The sequence below is a fragment of the Tachypleus tridentatus genome, chromosome 2 (genome assembly GCF_004210375.1).
Source record: "Tachypleus tridentatus isolate NWPU-2018 chromosome 2, ASM421037v1, whole genome shotgun sequence".
Lineage (NCBI taxonomy): Eukaryota > Metazoa > Arthropoda > Merostomata > Xiphosura > Limulidae > Tachypleus > Tachypleus tridentatus.
The window spans coordinates 21591455-21613687 of NC_134826.1; the positions used below are offsets into that span (position 1 = coordinate 21591455).

General features: G+C 35.8%; 1 protein-coding gene and 1 long non-coding RNA gene across 2 annotated transcripts in view; one reads left to right on the top strand and one right to left on the bottom strand.

Moving 5' to 3' along the window:
* LOC143239338 (uncharacterized) lies at nt 1-18018 on the bottom strand. The gene is made up of 3 exons (XR_013021127.1): nt 17899-18018; nt 1327-1496; nt 1-1111 (listed from the first exon to the last, which is right to left on the bottom strand). It is a non-coding gene; the product is annotated as an uncharacterized LOC143239338 (long non-coding RNA).
* The window catches only part of LOC143239325 (uncharacterized), a 27266-nt gene continuing 17404 nt past the window's right edge, over nt 12372-22233 (top strand). The window contains exon 1 of the mRNA XM_076480299.1: nt 12372-12711. Within this exon, the coding sequence (XP_076336414.1) occupies nt 12600-12711 (112 nt within the window). The 5' untranslated portion in view covers nt 12372-12599. The remainder of the gene's footprint in view (nt 12712-22233) is intronic.

Here is a 22233-nt window from a genome sequence, read left to right on the forward strand (position 1 = left end):
TATGCATACATTACATCCCAATTTATATCCGGAAAACTGAAGTATGGGAGAGCTATTACCCCCAAATTATCCGCCAATATTAAACACATATCGAATTACTGAAGTTGAATGTGTTTGAAAAACATATACAACTTCACGTTGAAACATAAACAATTTACAAACATATTATTTCAGTAAATTTTATCTGTCTTCTAAATCTCATAGCAACTTAGTATTACTACATCAATTTCCAATCATATCCAGTAATATTTTTCTGAGCTTTTTAAGCCATTGTTTTGTAACTCGGGCTGAATAAGTAAGAGCCCCAACTTGCATGAAACACACACACGCGTACAATAACTATGCTTTTCCTTATAAGCTGGTTGTCGAATAGAAAGGCAGAATACCTTGCTTGAGAAAGTTCATATACTGAGCAGCAGTTACCAACACTTAACGTTAGCAGGTGTGATCGCCCAGCTGCCCAAATAGCGCCATACGGCGACAGAAATACATCTTATTTTGTTATGACTTTCAGACAGCATAACGAAAGCACCTGGGAGAGGGTTAGCCGTGAAACCCAGGTGTGTCCACTGTCCGAGAATTGTGCAAATAGGGACATTTGTGGAGAAAAAATCAAGTTTCCTATAAATCATAAGACCGTGATAATATCTGTGGTTCTCAATGTGGTTGGTTTACAGTATTGCCTGGAGTGAGAAGTGGTTCTCATCTAACCGCTCTTATAACGTAGCCTGCGCTACAGAGATGACGTTTGATAATATTGTAAGTACACTTCCATTTGTCCTGCTCTTCAGACTTTCAGTTTCTGGTTCCAGACTGTACATAAACCTGTTTTCGAACGTGACCGGAACTGGATCGTTGTCATATTCATTGTGAGCAGGGGTACTAAATAAACTGGTGATTCCTCACCAGTTTCGACCGCCCCCTATCGTGTAAATACGGTTAATTTCCGAGATCATTGCATTTAGTTCATGGCATTAATGTCTGCATGTCGTATTTGTTCTTTTTCTCGAACTAAATCGGAATTTGTACGTCGAGGTTATTCGCATGTGACGTCACAAGAATGGTCGATTTGTGTTCTTGGAGTATTCGCTTATTTGTAGGCTCGGACAATCTGTGCTTGGTGATCATAAAACGGGAAAAGAATAGAGTTTTTCACTTATTTGTTTTCATACGAGTAGTTTACTGAGTACAGAATGTTTCATAACGTCTTTTTTTTACCTTTTTTTTAGTCAGTATACAGTTTCAAATTAAAACAACGATTATTATTTTGCGAGAGGAACTCAAAATTTAAGATGTGAAATTTTAACGACGTGAAAAAATACACACCTGATCTAAGGGTCGTGGGTTCGAATCCCTGTCACACCATACATTCTCATCCTTTCAGCCGTGGGGGCGTTCTAATTTGACAGTCAATCCCACTATTCGTTGGTAAAGATAGGTAGCTCAAGAGTTGGCGATAAGTGGTGAAGAATAGCTGCCTTCCCTCTTGTCTTACTCTGCAAAATTAGAGACGGTTTATGTAGCTTTGTGCGAAATTCAAAAATGAAACAAGCTATCAGTGTCATTTCCACTGAATTTATACAGCGTGCCTGAGATACAACCATTGATGTTGTTGTAACAAAGGCTTTTATATAGCATACCAGTTGTAACTGATCTATTGAAGTTCAACTCATGTAGCACTATGGTATTCTCTGGAGAAACTGGTTTCCACAAGAGTATCTATATGGGTCCTATTAATAACGGGAGGATCGAACAGGAACATTGTTAAGCAAGTCTAAGTTTAGCTACGTGGATGAATTTTAAGACAAGAAATACACACACTGTGCATGTTATGTAAAGTATGAAACATCTTTATTATATCTGCATAGTAAGATTCAGTGTCTCTGTGTTTCTCGTAATTTCTCCGACTTATATGTAGTACCAAACGAATAGTCTAAGTCCCATGGTTAGTACAAAGATAGAACGTTTGGTTCCACCCTTTGAGGAACAAGAGACTTTCCCGGAAAAATCTTCGGGGCCGAAATTTCTACATATGTACATCTTTTCACCTGACTGCTTAGGTAACCTGGATATTTCGCGAAAACACTTTTGTTTGTTTTAGAATTTCGCGCAAAGCTACTCGAGGGCTATCTGCGCTAGCCGTCCCCAATTTAGCAGTGTAAGACTAGAGGGAAGGCAGCTAGTCATCATCATCCACCACCAACTCTTGGGCTACTCTTTTACCAACGAATAGTGGGATTGGCCGTCATATTACAATGCCCCCACGGCAGAATAAGCGAGTGTGTTTGGTGCAACCGGGATTCGAACTCGCAACCCTCAGATGATTAGCATTTAATAATGAAATAATTATATATTAAAAGAAAACAACTTTAATGGGCCCAGCATGGTCAGATGGTTAAGACACTCGACTCGTAATTCGCGGGTTCGAATCCCCGTCACACCAAGCATGCTCACCCTTTCAGCCGAGGGGGCGATATAATGTTTTAGTCAATCCCACTATTCGTTGGTAAAAGAGTAGCCCAAAAGGTAACGGTGGGTGGTGATGACTAGCTGCCTTCCTCCTAGTCTTATACTGCTAAATTAGGGACGGTTAGCGCAGATAGTCCTCGAGTAGCTTTGCGCGAAATTCTAAACAAACCAAACCTCTCCTCTTAAAATAGGGCAGTCTCACAGAAACCATAAAAAAACTAAAAAAAAGCACAGGCAAAAACTAAAACAATAAACAAAAATATTCTGCACCAGTTGGATAGGAACCATCTATAATTATATGCATTTTTTCACTAAGAACTAGTACAAATAAATAAACTCCTTTAACAACTAGAATAAAAAAACAACCTTAATTCTGTTACAAGTGTAACAAACACCATGAAAAATGTAATTATAACAAAATGAAAATAAAACCTCTTACAATACAATAATCACAGTAAATAAAATAAAGCTTTTTAAACAGTTTCGTTATTTTTTAAGGACAAAACTACACAATGGGCTAATTGTAATCTGCTCCCCAAGAGCATCGAAACCCGAATTTTGGTGTCACAAGCCTGAAGGCTTATATTTAAATCGTTGAACCACTCTGAAGCATTTTCAGCAGCTATATAATACGTACAATAAAACTTTAATCGTTAAAATTCATGATTCTCACGTAATATAGCTCTCGTTAAATATATATATATATATATACAATTCTATTCCCCTATCTTTTCATTGTAGATATATGCATAGTTATACAACGTAATGGGCATAAAAGAAAATACCAAATGAATGATCTCAGATTAATCTAATATAATAAAAAATAAAAATATAGAAATTATACAATGGAAATTACAATAATAAATGGATAAATATCTATACCAAATGTACACTTTCTCCAAAGTCTGTTTAGATTTTACTCTTCATCACGTTGGTCCCACCAGCAATTGTGGTTTTAGGGGTTTTCCTGGATCCTGATGAGGGTTCTCTGTGTGTTGGCCAGCCTGATGACCCACAGCATAGGTCATTTTACCATTATAACATACCTTAAAAGAAATACGCAGTTGTAGATAACCCAAGCTGGTTACCATCTCCCGAGAGTGCCTTTTGGGCATCAGTATTCTTTATGATCACTCAGAGGATCACTTAACTGGTAGTACTCTGGTGGTTGCCAAGGATAGTAGTGTGACCTGCAATCGAAATTAGCACTCTCTCACGAACGGCATAGACATTTGATGGTGGGTACAGAGGAAGCAATCCATGAGTCTCCTGGGTAATCTGTATTACCACCGCAGTGGTGACAGAAGTCAATTTTTGGCACCCAAATGGTGGCCAGAACCACACAGGTATTTCATCTGTACCTTTCGTTCAGGGATGAATTCAACTCTCAAGAGGTTCAAAATACTAAAAACGTTTTTCGTCTTTGACTTAGTAATATGGTGTTCTGGTCAGAGATGAAGACAAATCTTGTGTCATTGCTAGGTAACAATAGTAGACCATCCATCCAAATATCTAATTGGCAAATTGTTCTTTCTCTAGTCTACCACTGCCTCCTCGTTTAGTAGCAAAAATATAGGTAGGATCAAGTGCAGCGTTGTACCCTTCAATTTCGGAACACGTGGTTTTTGAGATAGCTGAAGACCACATGGTCAACACATCAAAATGCATGATGAGCTATCCCATGTCCAATATTTATACAAACAATGTATCTTCGCCCATAAGCTCAGTCATCATAAATATCAAGCCAGTCTTAGAGGCCTTACGTTTATCAGTTTTCTCACTAAAGGAAATGTTCTGGGCTTCTTGTAGGAGCCCAGGGTCTTTTCAAAGGCAAACAATGAAGTCATGGATAAATAAAATGTATTTGAGAACTGGAAACATCAGGAAAAGGGTTGGAGAGCCACTGCTAATCGAAAGAGAGATACTAACCATAGTTAAAGCTTGGTCTTAACTACCAATGTTCCAAGCTGAAGTTCAAGAATGGATAAATTTTAATTCGTCAAAAATTCAGCCAAGCGCATAGGTTAAAGTTTGTCAAAGTGTGTGGGTATAATCTCGAATCATGATTACAAGTATTGGCCAAAGACATTTCTGTAGACTTTGCATTTACTAATGCATTATATCACTCACAGAGCAGGTAACCATGATAATTTCCTGACCTCCAAACTTCTTCAAGTCTCCAGATGACCAACTACCTGTAGCCCTTTGTTGCCCATGTTGGAGCACCAGCAAAAAGTAAAAATGATCCGGGATTCAAACTGATTCAAGTTAAATAATTCCAACCATTATCTTTGACCACTGGCCTTCACCAACACTTCCATTATCTTTCCTTAGGGAGTTTCTTTCATTTACAAGTTTTGTAGTAGTTTTTCGCCAAACTTACGAAGCTTTCACTGAAACTTTCCGCCTCCTCCTGGTTGCAGTTATATCTTGCATTTTAAAACTTTAATACTGCAGCTTGTGATGAAGCAGTATAAAAAAAATCAGCAAACCTTCTTGCTTATTTAAGATATTTAAAACTACGCGAATGAAAATATTTTATAACAACTAAATAGAACACTGGGTACACAATGTTTGTATTTTTTATTATATCTAAGCTATCGTCTATGAACTTCACTTACTATATAAATATTTCAATTCGATTGAGTTTAAATATTTTTTGTATTACTCTTTATAAAAACACCAGGTGGAAACTGCGTTCCATGAAATCCTAGTTAAAACTGTTTTTCTCTCTCAGATGTAGCTGGTATCTCTTTGTTACTTATATTTTTTCGATGTGAATTCAGGTCCCGCATGGCCAGGTGGATTAAGGAATTCGACTTGTAATACGAAGATCGCTGGTTCGAATCCCTGTCGCACCAAAGATGCTTGTTCTTTCAGGTGTGGAAACATTATAATGTGACGGTTAATCTCACTATTCGTTGGTAAAAGAGTAACCCAAGAGTTGGCGGTGGATGGTGATGACTAGTTGCCTTCCCTTTAGACTTACACTGCTAAATGGCGCAAATAGCCTAGCTGCTTTGTGCTATAAAACACTAAATCAATTAATCAACACTGCTAAATTAGGGACGGCTAGCGCAGATAGCCCTCGTGTAGTTTTGCGCGAAATTCAAAAAACAAAACAAACAAACAAACTTTCTCAGGTGTAGCTGGAATCTTTCTGTTACTTTTATTTTTTCCATAAAAATTCATAATCTGTCAAATATTTCAGCAGTAAAATAGAAATATTTTTACTAGTATTTACGAAAATAACAAGTACAAGTACGTTGTATTTTCAATAATACATTCCAAATAAATTATCTCAGTTAATTTGATACTCACCAGTTTCTAACGTTGATATCAAACCCTTTGTATCCATGATCTTACTGCTTATTGGTGTGTTTTTGTTTGTTTGAATTTCGCGCAAAGCTACATGAGGGCTATCTGCGCTAGCCGTCCCTAATTTAGCAGCGTAAGGCTAGAGGGAAGGCAGCTAGTCATCACCACCCACCGCCAACTCTCGGGCTGATCTTTCCTCAACGAATAGCGGGATTAGCCGTCACATTATAACGCCCCCACGGCTGAAAGGGTGTAACGGTGTAACGGCTTTGGTGTAACGGGGATTCAAACCCGCAACCTTCAAATTACGAATTTGAGTGCCTTAACTACCTGGTCATGCCGGGCCGTTGTGTTTTAATGTACGTGATTCATTCGTGATACATACAACACTGAGTAATGACTTCATGCAACGTCCGTATAAGTGTGTAAAACCAGGAGTGCCTGTTCCAACTCATGAGAAAATTTTAGGTTGATCTTTCGATTTAAACTACTTCATGGACCTTAAAAGAGTTAATTGTGTTGCATTCTTATATCGTCCATCACGAAAAGTAATTGTTGAGCATTTGATTCATGTTAAGAACCGCTCAACAATAACATACGGTAAAAGTAAATTTTTATTTCACATTCTGATGGTTAGATTAGTTCCTTACAATTTACTGTACAATATTTTACTCGTGAAATAAAATGTGACAACAACATTGTTTGTACCTCTTCTCCTGTCGTTTCTAAAGTGAACGTTGAGCTTTGTTTGAATAAACAGCTTGTCAAACGCGAAACAGACGAACGGTCCGACAGACATCACAGTTCAAAGTACATATTAGCTACTGCTATATATATATATTACTATTACACAGTAGTTTATAATAAAATTATCGCATCTCCCGAGTAAATTAATTTAATCATCTTCTCGGGTTCCATTTTGAATAAACGTTTCTATAGTGATAACTCTGCCATCTAGGAATCATTAAACTCTATAAAAAAACATCATGAAATAAATCATCACCATCAAATTTTGGACGGACAACAACTACTCAGAGTCTAATCAGTTCAGATTAATATTTGCGCAATCTTTACTATATGTTGATGTACAGTCAGAAATAACGCAATTTCCTTGCTACCTGTAGAACTGTCATATTTCCCATGAATAAACAAGTGAGAATATAGAACGTCAATACATTTCTTACCATTCAGTCAGATTATGAGAGTGACTCTTGTTACAAACAATTTCAAATAGCCTGAAACTGAGATAAACTGTACTTCAAACTAAGAAGTTAAATAAATTTCGATGTGTATCCAATTTATGATATTTGCCAACACAACTGATACAAACAGTTTCTTTTTTACAGATATATTTCAATATACAAACAATATCACACTTTACAATAACTATAATATTACACATAATGATCTAAGTACAGAAGTTTAACAAGCCTACAGTTAATATTGAACCTGCTCTCTAGCCCAGAGCTTCCTTGATATGTTATTGAGTGTTCACGACGAGGTTTGGTTTGTTTTTAATTTCGCGTAAAGCTACACGAGGGTTATCTGCACTAGCCGTCCATAATTTAGCACTGTAAGACTAGAGAAAAAGCAGTTAATCATCACCACCCACCACCAACTGTTGGGCTACTCTTTTATCAGCACATAGTGGGATTGATCGTCACATTATAAAGTCCCCACAGCTAAAAAGGCGAAGATGTTTTGTGTGATGGAGATTCGAACCCGTGACCCTCGGATTATGAGTCGAGTGCCTTAACCACCTGGCCATGCCGGGCGTTCACGTTGAGAGAATTAATTTCGTGTTGATGTAAGTACAATTTATTTAACAAAGAGCTAGCTATCCATGCGTTTTTCATTCTTCGCAAGTCATTTTTTTTCATCGCTGCAGTTTTAATAAGCGTCAATCACAGTTACAGCTTCGGGAGCTTAAGCACACCAACTATAACAAATCAATAATAATATATATTTTTTTGGTGCGTCACTTTGATTACGTTTATAGGTGTGCAAGGATAATTTCTAGAAATTTCAGCCTGCACAACAATACTGACGATACACTAATGCTTAAGTACATACATATATTGTTGATTCTTACACTCGAGAATCTTCTACAGCTTCAGTGAATATGCAAGGATTTCGCAATATAGATTTAACAGTATAAGTAATGTACATTTCTAAATATAAATTTGACTTAAACAAATATCGATATTGATATAATAATACATCTGTCACACTCTTTTGAAATGCCATACGACGTTTTGGATCAGAAAATTAATTAATTGGTTTGGAAAGCAAGGGTAGCAGTGATATCTTATTTGGTGGTTTTTCAGTCATCTGACGATTCCAGCTTATGAAGTAAACCAACTGTTTACAAAATGCAATGCTTACGTCATACCACGAAATACCACCTAATAGTCCAGAAAACAAAGGTTAAAAACTCCTAATTATCATTTGCAGTTGTTCTAGGTTCTGCTACCTAAGCAGTAAAAATATGACGTAATGAAGTATATAATGTGACAATACAGAGCTCTACCCTTCTTGGTGATATAAAATTCTGGGTTAACAATGAAAGACAACAACGGACCTTGATATTCAACTAGGATGTTCTATCAATTGAATTAAGTCCTAAAAAAATTCAAAGGCCTTGCATCATTCACACATTTATCAAGCTTTCCTTCAAATTCCATTAAATTAAATGCATCCATCACATTCTAAGGCAACCCATTCCAAAAACCAACCACCCTGTTGGAAAAGTAAAGCTGTTTAAACTGGTGATGGCGTCTTTCCTATCAAAATTTGTACTTGTGTTTCCTTGTCTTACCATTCTCACCATTAAGTACAAAAAAACAAAAAAAAGATTGTACATTTAACAGCCTAATAATATCACTTCCAACTCTTCTTTTGTCTAGAGACAAAAAATTCAGAGACCTTAACGTATTCTTGTATGATAACATTTCCTTCCATTTCAATAGCCGTTCACTCTTTCCAACAAAGCAATGCTACTTCTGAAGTAATGAGACCCAAACTGAACCCAATACTCCAATCGTGGCCAAACCAATGATCTACACAATGACATTATAACCTCATTAGATACAACCTTAAATCCTGTTTGTCATGGCTCTAACAGCGTCACATTGCTTGGATGACTTAAGATCAACCAGTTTATTTTTCTTTCACGACATTGTTAAGATCATTACCATAAAAGTGCACTGATAATTCAGGTTGTGATATCCTACATCCATTACCTTGTGATATCCTACATCCAGTACCTTATGATATCCTATATCCATTACCTTGCATTGTTATAATTAAAAGCCATCTGCCATTTATGCGCTCAAATAATCCAAATTTCTTTCAAGACAGCACCATCTTACTCAAAGATGGCTACACCCCAAACTTTAACGTCATCAGGAAATTTAAATAACTTATTGACCATTCTTTCATTTAAGCCATTGACGTAAATCAAGAAGAGGAAAGGTTTTAACAGTGAGCCCTGCGGTGCCCGCCTTTAAAATATGCTGTATGTATGTATAAAATAAAATATTAATTGAATTATTGCGGCTTATGCTATAAAACTTGTGAATTTTTTTTTACCCAGTTAAATAGTGCTATATGACCCAAAAGTCACTTTTATACTAAAAATTAAATATTTCAATATTACGATCGAAACATTCATTATAAGCGATTAGGCTAGGGTTTTATTCTGAGTTTCGTTAGGGTTTTATTCTGAATTTCGTGCAGAGCTACACCAGAGCGATCTGTGTTATCCGTCCGTAATTTAGAAGCGACTGCCAATTCTTGAGCTAATCTTTTATCAACGAATACCTGGACTGTCCTAACATTATAACGCCCCCACGACTAAAGGAGCGAGTATGTTTGGTAGGACGTGGATTCGAAGCTGCGACTCTCAGATTGCGAGCGACCAGGGGTGCGTTAAGGTACAGTGCCCTCTCAGGCAGACCTTTCATGTCGCCTCTATCTACACGTGGTTGTTCCAGAAATGAAGTTTTTGTAATGGTTACACCATTAACCTGCCCTCACGATCGCCCTTGGTTGTTAGCTCAATTTGGTGCGGAGGGTTCCGGCACCCCCGCATTTCAATATTAAATAAAAACATAATTCGACAAATTTTTATTGCCGCTTTCGTCTGATGTTTCTTAAATTTGCCGCCCTAGGCACCTGTATATTCTACTTATGTATAAATGCAACCCTGACAGCGAGAGTATCCAACCGATGAAACCAAAGCATTTTAATCCGTACGAGTAACAGCGTGAATAACAGTCTATCTAATTAGCCATGTTAATTTTGAAAGTTAAACTCTTAAATGTATAGTCTGCTTTGATGCGAAGTTATATATAGATATATATGTCTGTGAGTATGTGTACATGTGGTGTCTTTTCCTAGTGGCTCAACAGTAAGTCTGCAGGCTTATTCAATAAAAATTGAGTGTTGATACTCGCTGTGTGCACAGTACAGATAGCCTATTGCTTATCTACTGCTTAACGAATAAAAGGCATATTTGTAGGAACAGTTATTCTACAGGCGGTTGTGTGGGACAAGGGGTTAATTTTGTGGATCCTTTCTCCATGCAATTTTACATATAATAAAATTATCAATGGATCCACATTAAGACCATGGGCTCTAGGGCTGAGCCCCCTCTAGCTCTTACCTAAATACGCCACTATCAGGAGAAACATATTATATTAGATGACGTAATATTTAATTGAATCGGTCGTCCGGTGGTCAAATATCGTTTTGTATTAAAAATGATACATCGTAAATTAAAATCACAGAGAAAAGTATTATTTCTGTGCACTTTTTAACTGTGAGTACATTTAACATATAAATGAACGAATAAAAAATGAAAATTATTCAGTAAAGTGCGCACTCTCTGTTAATCATTCATTTATAACGAAGTAGGTTTTGTTTTATGGTTTCTCAAAGTTCAAGCACACATTAACGTAAAAAGAACAAAACAAAAATAATTATCGACCGTGATTCCCTAACCAAACGAACAATATAGTTCAAAAACTGCGCAAATAATTCAATTATTTTGTTTCTTCCTCTAGCGGCACATCAAGAAGTTATTTCTACAACGTAGGAACATTTAAAAAAAAATCAAAACCAACTGTTTGCTTTCTCGATATTTATAATACATATTTTCACAACATTACTAACCTTACCCCTTTGAACCCGTTGACATTCAACAAAAGCCATGTTAAAAGTTTTAAGTGTGAAGACGAATGCGATTCAAATTAATATAAAAAAAACACCTTTATTCCAATAGTAATTAATAACTTAACATCTAACTACAACGCCTCCTACAATCTCATACCCATTTATACTCTCGTCCCTAAGACATTTGCCCAGCAACAGTCAGTTGCAAACTCTGTTAAATGGAAAATAACCTAGAAAGATCGAAACTTTGTTCTGTATTTTATTTTAATTAAAGTTTCAATACCCATACCAGCCATCTTTAAAACACATTTTACTTCACGTGTTTCTCGTCATCATAAACCGTTCATCATGATTCTTAAATATTATTAATTTGCCCACGTACTTGATTTACAATGAAATAAATAAACTAATAATCAACCTCTTTAAGTCTCTAATATTTGAGTTTTAAGATGTAAAAAAAAACACACACAAAACAAACGGATATTGAAGAAGTACAATTTGATCTTAATAGATTTATTTTTGCACTAAAGTTGCAGGAATAACTATTTCTCAACGATTCTAGCGCACTATTTCTTAAATTTAATAAATAGGGTTTCAGAGTTGTACAAAACAAGTATTTTGCAATTAGCCCAAATAACTTTTCTGTGACCGATTAGCCTTTGAGGGACGTACAACGATTTAATGTATGCTCAAATGTGACAGGGGTTTATTCGTGATTTTATTTAGGGGGTGGGTCACTTTATATACTCTGAGTCATACCTTCCATTATTAGCTCTGATTACCTTTTGTTGGTCTTTTTTTTTTAGTTATTCAGGAAAAGGGGTGGATGGCCACCTCGTCCGCACACTCCTGAATCAGCCCCTGTGTGGAATGACAAAAAGTTAAAGTGTGAAAGGGATTTTATTCTTTTTAGAGAGATTTTTAAAAGCCGGAATTCTCACATCTACACTTGGATGAACAGTTTTTAAATAACCACAGTCACGTCTAAGGACACGGTCAGCTTGTTTTTAAGTCGATGGCCGGACGAATCTCTGAATGGTTGTGTTTGGAACAAACCATGTAAAGATACAATGTTCCACATGGCACGTGGGCAAGTCACGCAATGGTACTTTTAAGACTTAGACTTGAGACTAAAATTGAGCCAATACGACTGGAGTGGTGAACCCACGAAGCTCTAGCAGGAAATAATTTTATTAAACAAAAATAATAAAAGTTAACAAGAAATTTAAAGCGAATTATTCAACATAACAGAGCCAAGAACGTGGGCTGTTCCCTGATTTGTTCTTCTTTCTTTATGTGCTCAGATTAAATAACCACTAACGAATGAAACACATTTAATACACGCTCAGCACGTTTCATATCTTAGTTAGACAAAAGGTACTGCAGCATTACATTGTGAATCATAGAACGGGAGTCGAGTTTTTGATCGTAGTAGCACTAACCGGCTGGATGAATACGATTCACCTGGCTGAGGCTGGAAAATGACGGTTCCTATGGCAACCAAGTCATCAGATGAACGAACTATGACGTCAGACAATGTGGTCACGTGACGGACCACTGCAGTAGTTTTGCCTTTTATACCACACGCATGTGTCACTACCCAGCTCAGTTCGTCTGGTGTTTGAATTACGTGCGTTATGGGAACAAATTCTGAAGAGAACCCACACTTTGGTGGCCATTTACTGATTATTGTCAGTGAACCATATACCGATGATCATACAGAACGGATCCTCGAGAAGGTTTCTAAAGGTGGGAGAGGTTTTATTTTAAGTAATTCTTTGGTTGTTGAATATAACTTATTAATTAGTTGTCACAAGCTATGAAACAGGCTATAGATCGATTGGACTTCCTTCAAGCTCTTCTATAATTCTCGAACGAACTGCTGATATTCGTCGTGTTATTGTGAGAATGTTCAATTGAAAACAAAACCACTAACAATTGAATATTAATCTAAAGGTCTTGCAAGGAGTTCGCTGAAGTCTTTTGAACTATGTAGATTTGGTGTTAAGAGTTGCTTTCTTCTATTTATTTATATATATATATATATATATATAGTGCATTTAGAACGACGTAACAAAGCATTTGTGACGAACGCTGGATTCTAAAACTGTTTACCGCTTAACATTTAGTAGTCAAACATTTTATTGGATTTTCATTCTTTAAAAAAAAAAATCTAACCACCTCGATATTCTTGCGAAGACCAGGCTCGTAATGTGATAAATCGTGAACGTAATTTCATTTTTCCGTGAATAAATAAGTCTATATTCCTGTTTTCGTAATCGGAGATAAATTCGCCTTCCATATTAGAAAATTGCTAACCAAATCCTTCTAACTTGTTGTGCAAGAGTGGTATACACAACAGTGACAAACGCAAGCTATTTCATTTAGTTAACGAATATTTATTTTACCTCGACTAAATTACATCTGGTGATTTTCGTTAAGCTTTTCGTAAAGCGACTTCCTCCGTAGAGGAACCCATGTATCCCTTTTGAAAGTAATCTGCTAATTATTTTCAATAAATAATCAAATTTAACTTCTACTTGCTACCGCTTAAAAAATGTATATAATTTTTAATCATTTTAATAAACATGTTTTTTTTTGTCCTTTTTGTAAATAGTATTTATTCTGATAAAAGACTGAAGGCTATTCAGAATTTTATTTTTCTCGTAAGAGCAAATCAACCCACATTTTCTTATTATGAACGTTCTACAATGCCTGCTACATTTTCTTATTATCATCAAAATGGTCTTCAGTTTTTTTCACGATTCTTTTTATTTATGTTCTACACCACCTAAACTATCTTCAAATTTCGTACGGTAAAACTAATCAAATAACTGTTACTTATGAACAATTATGCCTCTCCCCACCCTGCGAATTACATGGACAAACAATACTCGGTACTAGCGTATAAATTCATTTTAAATTTCATTCTTAGCTTTTTATTGTTTTGCGTTATAAAACACCAAACCAAGGAACCAGTAAACTCTGAATAAACTGTTTTTTAAATTTGTTTGTAACTAGTTTTCCTCTCATAAAAAGCAAACTTATTTTCGTATTAAAATATTCTAACTAATACATCATTCAACATAACAAGTAACTGGTTTCTAAACCATTTTTATTTGTAATAGAAGAAAGTGAGAATTTTCTATGGTCTAGTAACAATTTTCAACTAACTGAACACGTCTCAAGACGTCAGACGTCTTTTTTAGTTGCTAAACGTCAGCGGTACCAATGTTTCTTTTGCACATGAACTCTTTCTACAACCATTTAAAAATATATTTTTGGACTTGTTTGAACGTTTTAACCACGTGCTTTTTTAACTTCAACGTTTGAATTGTATAATCGCATTTTGGTAGATAATACCAACCTAATGGTAAAGGGTTTTTAAGGATGTTGCTTTATTGATTGTATCCAGCCTTTAACTTAAACTACTTTACTTTTATTTATCGGTAGTGCTAACAACTACATTTCCCAATTGTTTTTCTACTACAAACAAGTCTGGAAACTTATTCACGAAGCCATTCATGTGTAGTTCCCTTCTTATAGCATTTATAAATGATTAGTTAATATACTCCTACATCTCAAAGTATCTTTCACGGATTAAAAGACAATCGGTTAATCTTTATATATTGTATGGTTTTTATTTTTTGACTTTTTTTGGAAGCTCTTGTACGAGACGCGCGCCCTCTTCCTGAGAAAATGGGTTTTTGCACTCGTTATGGTTCGTGTGAAAGCGAATACTTGTTATCAATAGTACTTTAGGTTTTTATTCTACTTGGTGTTTTTACGTTCCTTGATAACGGTACACTCTTTAAAAGACCAATGCTGTATAATACAGCTTGTCTTGAATTTCATTCTTATTTAACTGCAATAATAAATTTGACTTGTATGAAAACTTAAATTTGTGTAATGAATTTGGAAAGGCTAATAATTAGTTTTAAAATGCTGTTATATCAATTAATTATTTGACGACAATTAATATTAGCTTTGGCCAAATAATGAAATGTAAAGTGGAGATGGTACTCGTTAGTAACTTGAAGAGGTATCATCCTTTTAAACAATACCACTCGAAGGGGCTGTAAAGTCGTATAAAATTAGCTGGAAAAACTTTCTTTGAAGAGAAAACGATGCATGTTGATTACCAAACTGGATCGGTGGGTGAATGTTCCTGATATTTCCTAAAGAAATCTCTGGAAATATCTGGCGAACATTACCTATTTATTACTTGTTATAGAAGATCATGTTAACACCTATCTTGCTGGTAATAACGAACTTGTTTTGGTAGCTATTCTGTTAATAGCGAAGAGTTCGTCCATATAAAGAAGCGTACAGTATACTTAAGCCTAATCGCCCTTTTAATAAATTCCACTAGTGTATAGTGAATCAAAAACTGCCTAATGGAGATTAGGATATCGTGTTAAATTAAGCTAATGCTGATCGAATGAATTATCACTGGGACTTATCTTTTGTCAAGCTCTAAATGATAGTAAATCTTTTATCCCATAATTCTAATAGTGAGTTAGTCTCAATTCTAATATTATAATTCTTAGTACTAGCTCGCATTTCCACTGGCTACTAATAAAAATAACTTTCTTCTGACGAAATTCTATTTGGAAGTTTTTAATGAATATCAGACGTTCGTTAACCACACTATTAGACTTCCGAAACAGCTGTATCAACAGCCAAACCTAAAGGTAGCGCTGGTGAGCTGGGCTGAGCGCTGAAAACGTATGTTTTCGTGTAATTGATACCCAAAGCGTCTGTGCTGAAACAGTTTCACAGATTCAACGATATGCGGCCTTATTTAGTTAACTATTTATTTATTTATACAGTAATAATTCAGTTTCTACTTTGAGTAGATGAATGTATGCGTTATGAAAAGATGAATATATATATATATATTAAAAAAAACACACAACGAAACCCACTGACTTAATTCACAAAAACCTGGTATCCATAATATTCGTCTAAATGTTAACTTTTTACAACGTAACTATTAATCTGCTTTCAACTTACTTTTTTAACGTCAGTACAGACAGAGAATGCATGACGTCACCTAAATGAAGACAGATGGTCTTCGCGAACAGACTACCAAATTATCCACCCATTTTTGTCGAGTATCCGATGCCTGAGGCATCCAAAAGCGAAGAAAGTTAGCTTTTTTCTTTGCTTTAAGCTACGTGAATGAGGGGGGGGGGGAACTAGTCTTATATATGGTGTTAAATTTGTTAAAAGCAAACCCTGGGCAGTGTGCTACTTTAACATTTCTAAATTTTACGTTACATTTTTGTTTGATTCTTGTAACAAATTTAAACTGCTTCGCCTAATAATTTTTGCTTATCGGAGTTAATGCGAAATAAATATTTAAGTAAACTTAACTATATAATCACTGCTAATATATGTGAATAAGTCTTCAGTGTATTAACCTATCGATCGCTGTTATGGAGGTATAGCACACCTATCATATGGATTTCTCCTAATAAAAACACTTTGAACTGAATATTAATTACAGAATTATTCTCCATTTTTATGACGTAAGCAATACGAAACAATTCTTATGAATTCAAAACTAACACTCCTGTCATTTTCAAGAACTTCAAAAACAAACAATTTCTGACTCACCAATCTAAATTAGAGCAACTAATGGTTTCCGGTGGACTTTTACACTTTGGAAAACACGATAAAAGTTCGTTTTGATGAGTAATGCCTTGCAGAAAAACTGTAATTTCATGGTGTGTTTGAAGTGCGTAAAATACGTAAACGCGGATTTCTTTAACTCTGTTATACAAGTCGGTATTAAAACTTTCGAATACTAACTGCTAAATATGTCATAAAGTTGGATACAAGAATTATTAGTTTGTCTTGGATCTTAAACCATTGCTTCGGAGGTTAATCTTTCCTCCAATATTTAATTCTTACGCGCACGTGTACATAAAAATGAATTGTTTTACAAAGTGGTTTATTCTCGTTTTAAATACTTTGTTGCGCGCGCGCACACACGTGTGCCTCCCTCTACTTGTATTTTTCGCTTAAAATGTTTTCAATGTTTCTGTATGAAATGGAAGTCATTGGTGGCTGTATGTGTGGTCGCTATACTTCGCCATATTTCCCTATTGACCTAAGGGAAAATACAAGAAACTGTCACACGAAAATACTCTACCAGGTTTAAAAGGTAACATAACTTTTAAAGGCTTTGATAAGTATTTATACTTTAACAAGCTGCTTTCATTGAAATATACCGAATAACTTTTCATATGGACATGTCTGTGAAAGTGCTCTTAGTTTCAAGAGCAACAGTTATCACTTGGTTTATGGTCAATTTTGAACTTCACGGAAAGCTACACGAGGGCTATCTGCGCTAGCCGTCTATAATTTAGCAGTGTAAGGCTAGAGGGAAGGTAGCTAGTCATCACCACCCACCGCCAACTTTGGGCTACTTTTTTACTAACTAATAATAGGATTGACCGTAACATTACAACGCCCCCCCCCGACTGATAAGGCGAGCATGTTTGTGACGGAAATTCGAACCCGCGACCCTCTGATTACGAGTCGAACGCGTTAACTACTTGGCCATGCCAGGCCACAAACATCATATATCCATGTGTATGTGATTCAGGCTTCGTGTTACCTCTACAGTGACGTCTAAACTAGACGGAATTAAAAACTTAAAATTGACGAGGAAACTAAGTTTCGGTAACGATAAACGCTACTAACAGGAGTTCCCCCCGTCTTCCACCCTTCTTTCCTTAGTGTTAAGTCTGTAAGTTACCAAACCCAGGTTCGAATCCCGTGAAGTACACACCACATTGTAACTTTGGTTAGTAATGGTAGATTATCATTACACTTCCATACTCTAATAAAAGTTGTTTGTATAAAAGTTCAATTATAAAGAACTTTTTAAAAAGTAAACTACGTAAATATTTCCAAAATTCCTACCTGAACCATACTTAAAAGCAAACTTCAAACACTGCTCTGCATGTATTAATATATCTAGGCGGATATGAGGGGGTTTTGCCCCTCTCGAAAGGTTCTTCCCTTTTAATGTTTAAAATTTTTAGATTACACAATTTTCTGAGTCACGCGCCCACATCACCCACCCCCCCCCACATTCATCTCGCACGTGTAGATACTTAATTTTTACTGCGTAACTCAGTTTCCTTCCCCTTAACTTCCCAGATGTTTGTTTCTTAGTATACCTATGAATGTCTGATTTTTATTTCCTTATTGACGCTCGGATATAATTCAGTAAAATGTTTAAAAACGTGTTTTTGTGTTCAGTTCTTAATTCAATTTTTTTTTTTATCAAAACAACGCGAATTTTCATCTTCCATCTTTAAACCCATAACAGTAATAAGCTAACTTTAAGTGCACCGTTTCATATACAGCTCGTTATTTTTACGTTTATTACTGTGGACTCAATCTTGCTTTTCTTCCCATTTGTCAGCACTATAATGTGGCCAATCATGTTATGAATGTTATACATTTCATTTCATACCATGCAATATAATGTGAATAAAACGTCGCGTTAGAACTTATTTCTTCTTCGTAGATGGTAAAGTACGGCAGCTAAGTTCTATGACTAACAACACTTTAATTTAACAACAATTAAAGTTATATTTACACGAGTTTCATAAACAAAACGATAATTCTGGAAATCAGTTTTGGGCCTCGTAAAAGACATAATTAATTTTCACACATCTATACGCTAATAAAGTTAACGTTTTACTATATCCTTACACCTACATATGGGGCACAGTCGTTTAATAGTTGTAAACAGTTATGCGTTGTTTGTATAGCAGCTGCTCGCGGGTTTGATACAAACTTGAGCAGTCGGACACTTGAGACGGCCCCCTAATGACTCATGCCACCGTTTAGTTTTGATATTCCCTCCCCTCCCCTTACCAACAGATCCTATTAAATATACCCAGCTATTTACACTCGAAGTCCACTAGCCACATGGGTAAACTAAGCTGTAAAAAAAAAAAATAAATAAAACGCGGGTAGGTTTATTTTGTAATTAATCAGTTGGAGAAGTGGTTAATTATGTTTTGCTAGGACTAAAACGAGCTAGATAAGATACCGTCCCCCTAGAAATGCGCTACAGCTCGGACTTGTTTGTATTATGACTCAGAATTCACTGGTGCGTTTGACCAAACAACCGTAACTTTTTTTTGTCTTCTCCACAATCTTGTTTCCAAACAGCTCTCACGTTTTGATCTCTAATTAGTAGTCAAGATGACTGTACGACACTTGATCGGCGAAACGCTCAACATGTACTCTTACGTCATACCTCTTGGGAAACAAATAGTTCCATATTAATGTAACTGTCATACGGTTTGCTACCATTATCGGCGAATGTTTCGTAGTACAGTACAAATTAAGTACTTTTGTAAACTTGTTCACCGTACTGATACAAACTTTTAAACTGAGTGAGTGTTAAACACTTGAGGCAACCAAATTCTTTGGTCTTTCGTTATCAAACTAATTTTCAGTAACTTCACTGGTCTCAACTATACGACAATCCGCTAACTTAAACTCTAAAACTACGGGTACATTCTGCCTTGGTAAGGTAAAGCAGATAATCAGAAATCTCTTTGCTGTAAGAGCGCGCGCACAGTGCAACTAGTTAGTATATTCGGAATGAAATGTAGCATTACAAACATACATTTAACTGCTAACGTATAGAGCCTGAGATTGAATATTGATTATAATAGGGTAAACTTATTATAAAATTATTCAGTTTCAGAATATCGTACGTTTACCCTCTTTTAACTAATACTCAATTTCAGGCTCCGTACTCAGCAGTTAAATGCATGTTTTGTAATGCTACGTGAGTCATTTACGTGTACAATATAAAACTACGTCTCCCCCCCCCCTTCTTCCTGTTCAATTTGTAGTACGTCCAGTACAATAACTTGCTCTGTTTTCATTGTTCACCGCTAACTTCTCTACATTTAAATGCCCCTTCTTGTTTACCACCGTCCCCACCTGTCTTTTGGAGCGGTTACGGCCAGCATGGCTTTGTTTACCTCACTGTGGTAGGATGACTCACGTGGCATACTGGCGCCATGCACAGCTGTCACGATGTGTGAGAAATCTTTTCCACGTGTTTAGCCGGCGAGCAAGTTCGGATGCGTCATCTCTAACCCTTTTACGAGCAACCACTGGGAAAACGGCCAGAAGGTTTCAGACAAACTCTTCCCCCCCCCCCAAACAAAAAAGCGATATTGAACATTTTATGAACTTTTAAATTTGGTAGATAACTGTGCGTGTGTCTAACATATAGACACGTACGTGCCTATATAAGAATCCAGTGGACTGTGGAGACACTTAATATTACACTTGTATAAACTTTTCGAAATGTATACATTTATATTTAGAAGTTCTTACGTGTAAACTGCTTAAAATAACCTTGACAGAATCTGTGCGTAAAGCTTTTCTAAATAACGTCTAGCACTTAAGCTTGTACATCTTTTTAAATTCTTTTGTACATATTAGCTACTCAAGCATTCTGTTAATAGAACTTTTAAATTTTTCCTTAATACACAGTAGGCGAAGTTACGTTTTGTTTTTTTAAAGTGGTATGTCGTGTTGAGTGACTTAATCTACCAAAACGTGGTAAGAAAAATGCTACTGTTTTTAGAAACCATCTTTCCGTAAAGAATGAATACGAAACTTTTCATGGCCAGTTTTTTTCGCGATACTTGCTGTGCGAGGTCAACACTCGCTATTTTAGAAGAGGAACATAATAGTAGATAAAACATTTAACATCCTATCCTGTCATGCTGCAGTTCTGGTAGAACTATGGGTATAATAAACTACATAGCATTTGGGCTATTGTCTGCACAAAGGAAGATCTTTATCTATTTTATTTTTAACTATGCCCTATGGTGAGTGTTTAACTGACTTCGCAAATCCGTACAGTAGGATACTAATGTGAACCATCTCCTTAGCTTTCCCATTAAGGTATATTTGGAAGTGTCTGTGGTAAAGATCAACAAAGATACCTTATTTAATGCTTAGCTTTTAATTGTTTCAGAATAAATTGGACGAGCCGGACGTGTTGTGATGACATTTAGTTCTAAGAGCGTATTAAACAGTTACTGAGATACAATAAATCCGAGCTGTACTCCCGGAATACAAACGATGTATCGCCGGATAGTTTCGCAAACTTTTTTTTCACGTAATTTAGCTTTTATTCTTTTACTTTTTGAGAAATCTTAATTTTCTTTTCGAAGTAAATTTTATTAGGTGGGTAATTTGGTAATTATAAGTTGTATTTTTCAAGATAAGAAATTCCAATTTGTTCCATAAAATTGGAGTCTTGTTAGAAAGAAACGGTTCTATTTCTACACAAAAATAAATTGTAATATTTCAGTCGAATACCAGATGTATTTTTGTCTAGAGAAAAATACAAATGGCATGCAGAAAAAATTATCTAAACAAGAAAAACGTAACTGCCCAGAATGGAATTGTCGTTTATAAACTTTGGTCGATTTCATTTGACTGCCGTCTTCAAGTCTTATTTTTTCACAAAGTATGTATCTTATGTTTTATGAAAGTAACGCCAAGTCTTTCCAAAACTCCGTATCTGACAGAAACGTAACATCTAAAGTTTGTTTTAAATCGGAGGTTCCCAACGTTTTTATGCCCCGCACCCCTTAAAATTTAATGCACCCCTAAGTCTTTTTATTTAAGAATAAAGGTGAAGGTGGCCAAAACAAATGTTATCTCGCACCCCTGGTTGGGAATCACCGTTTTAAAGGGAGTCTAATCTTGGAAGAAATCCTTTGTCTGGCCAGACAGTCCTGCATCCAGGTAGTTTTATTACATGGAGTGAGCAGACTATTACTAGTTATGAATGTCTATTTTAAAACTGTTAAGTTAATACATAAATTTTAAGGAACTTTCGAATTTAACAACCACATACATTTCTTAACGAAAGAAGAAACCCGACGAATAAAACTTTAATTCGAATTTTATTTATTGTACTTCTAATGATCACTTTGCCTGTCAAAATGTAGCGTAACTGATGGCGGCGGGTTTCATAGTGAACTAAAGTTCTGCACTGTCATAATTACCACTAGTGGTCAACAATAACCGTATTAAAAATGTCTGACTTACTGCCTCTTGTATGCATTTTAACGTTAGTAACGACTGTCCTTAACCTTTAACCTGGGAATGAATTGAGGTTTGCCTAACAGTCTTGTGCTGTCGAAGTTTGAGCGTCAGACATCTTAAACTATTATGCTTTCATTTTAAGTTTTTGTT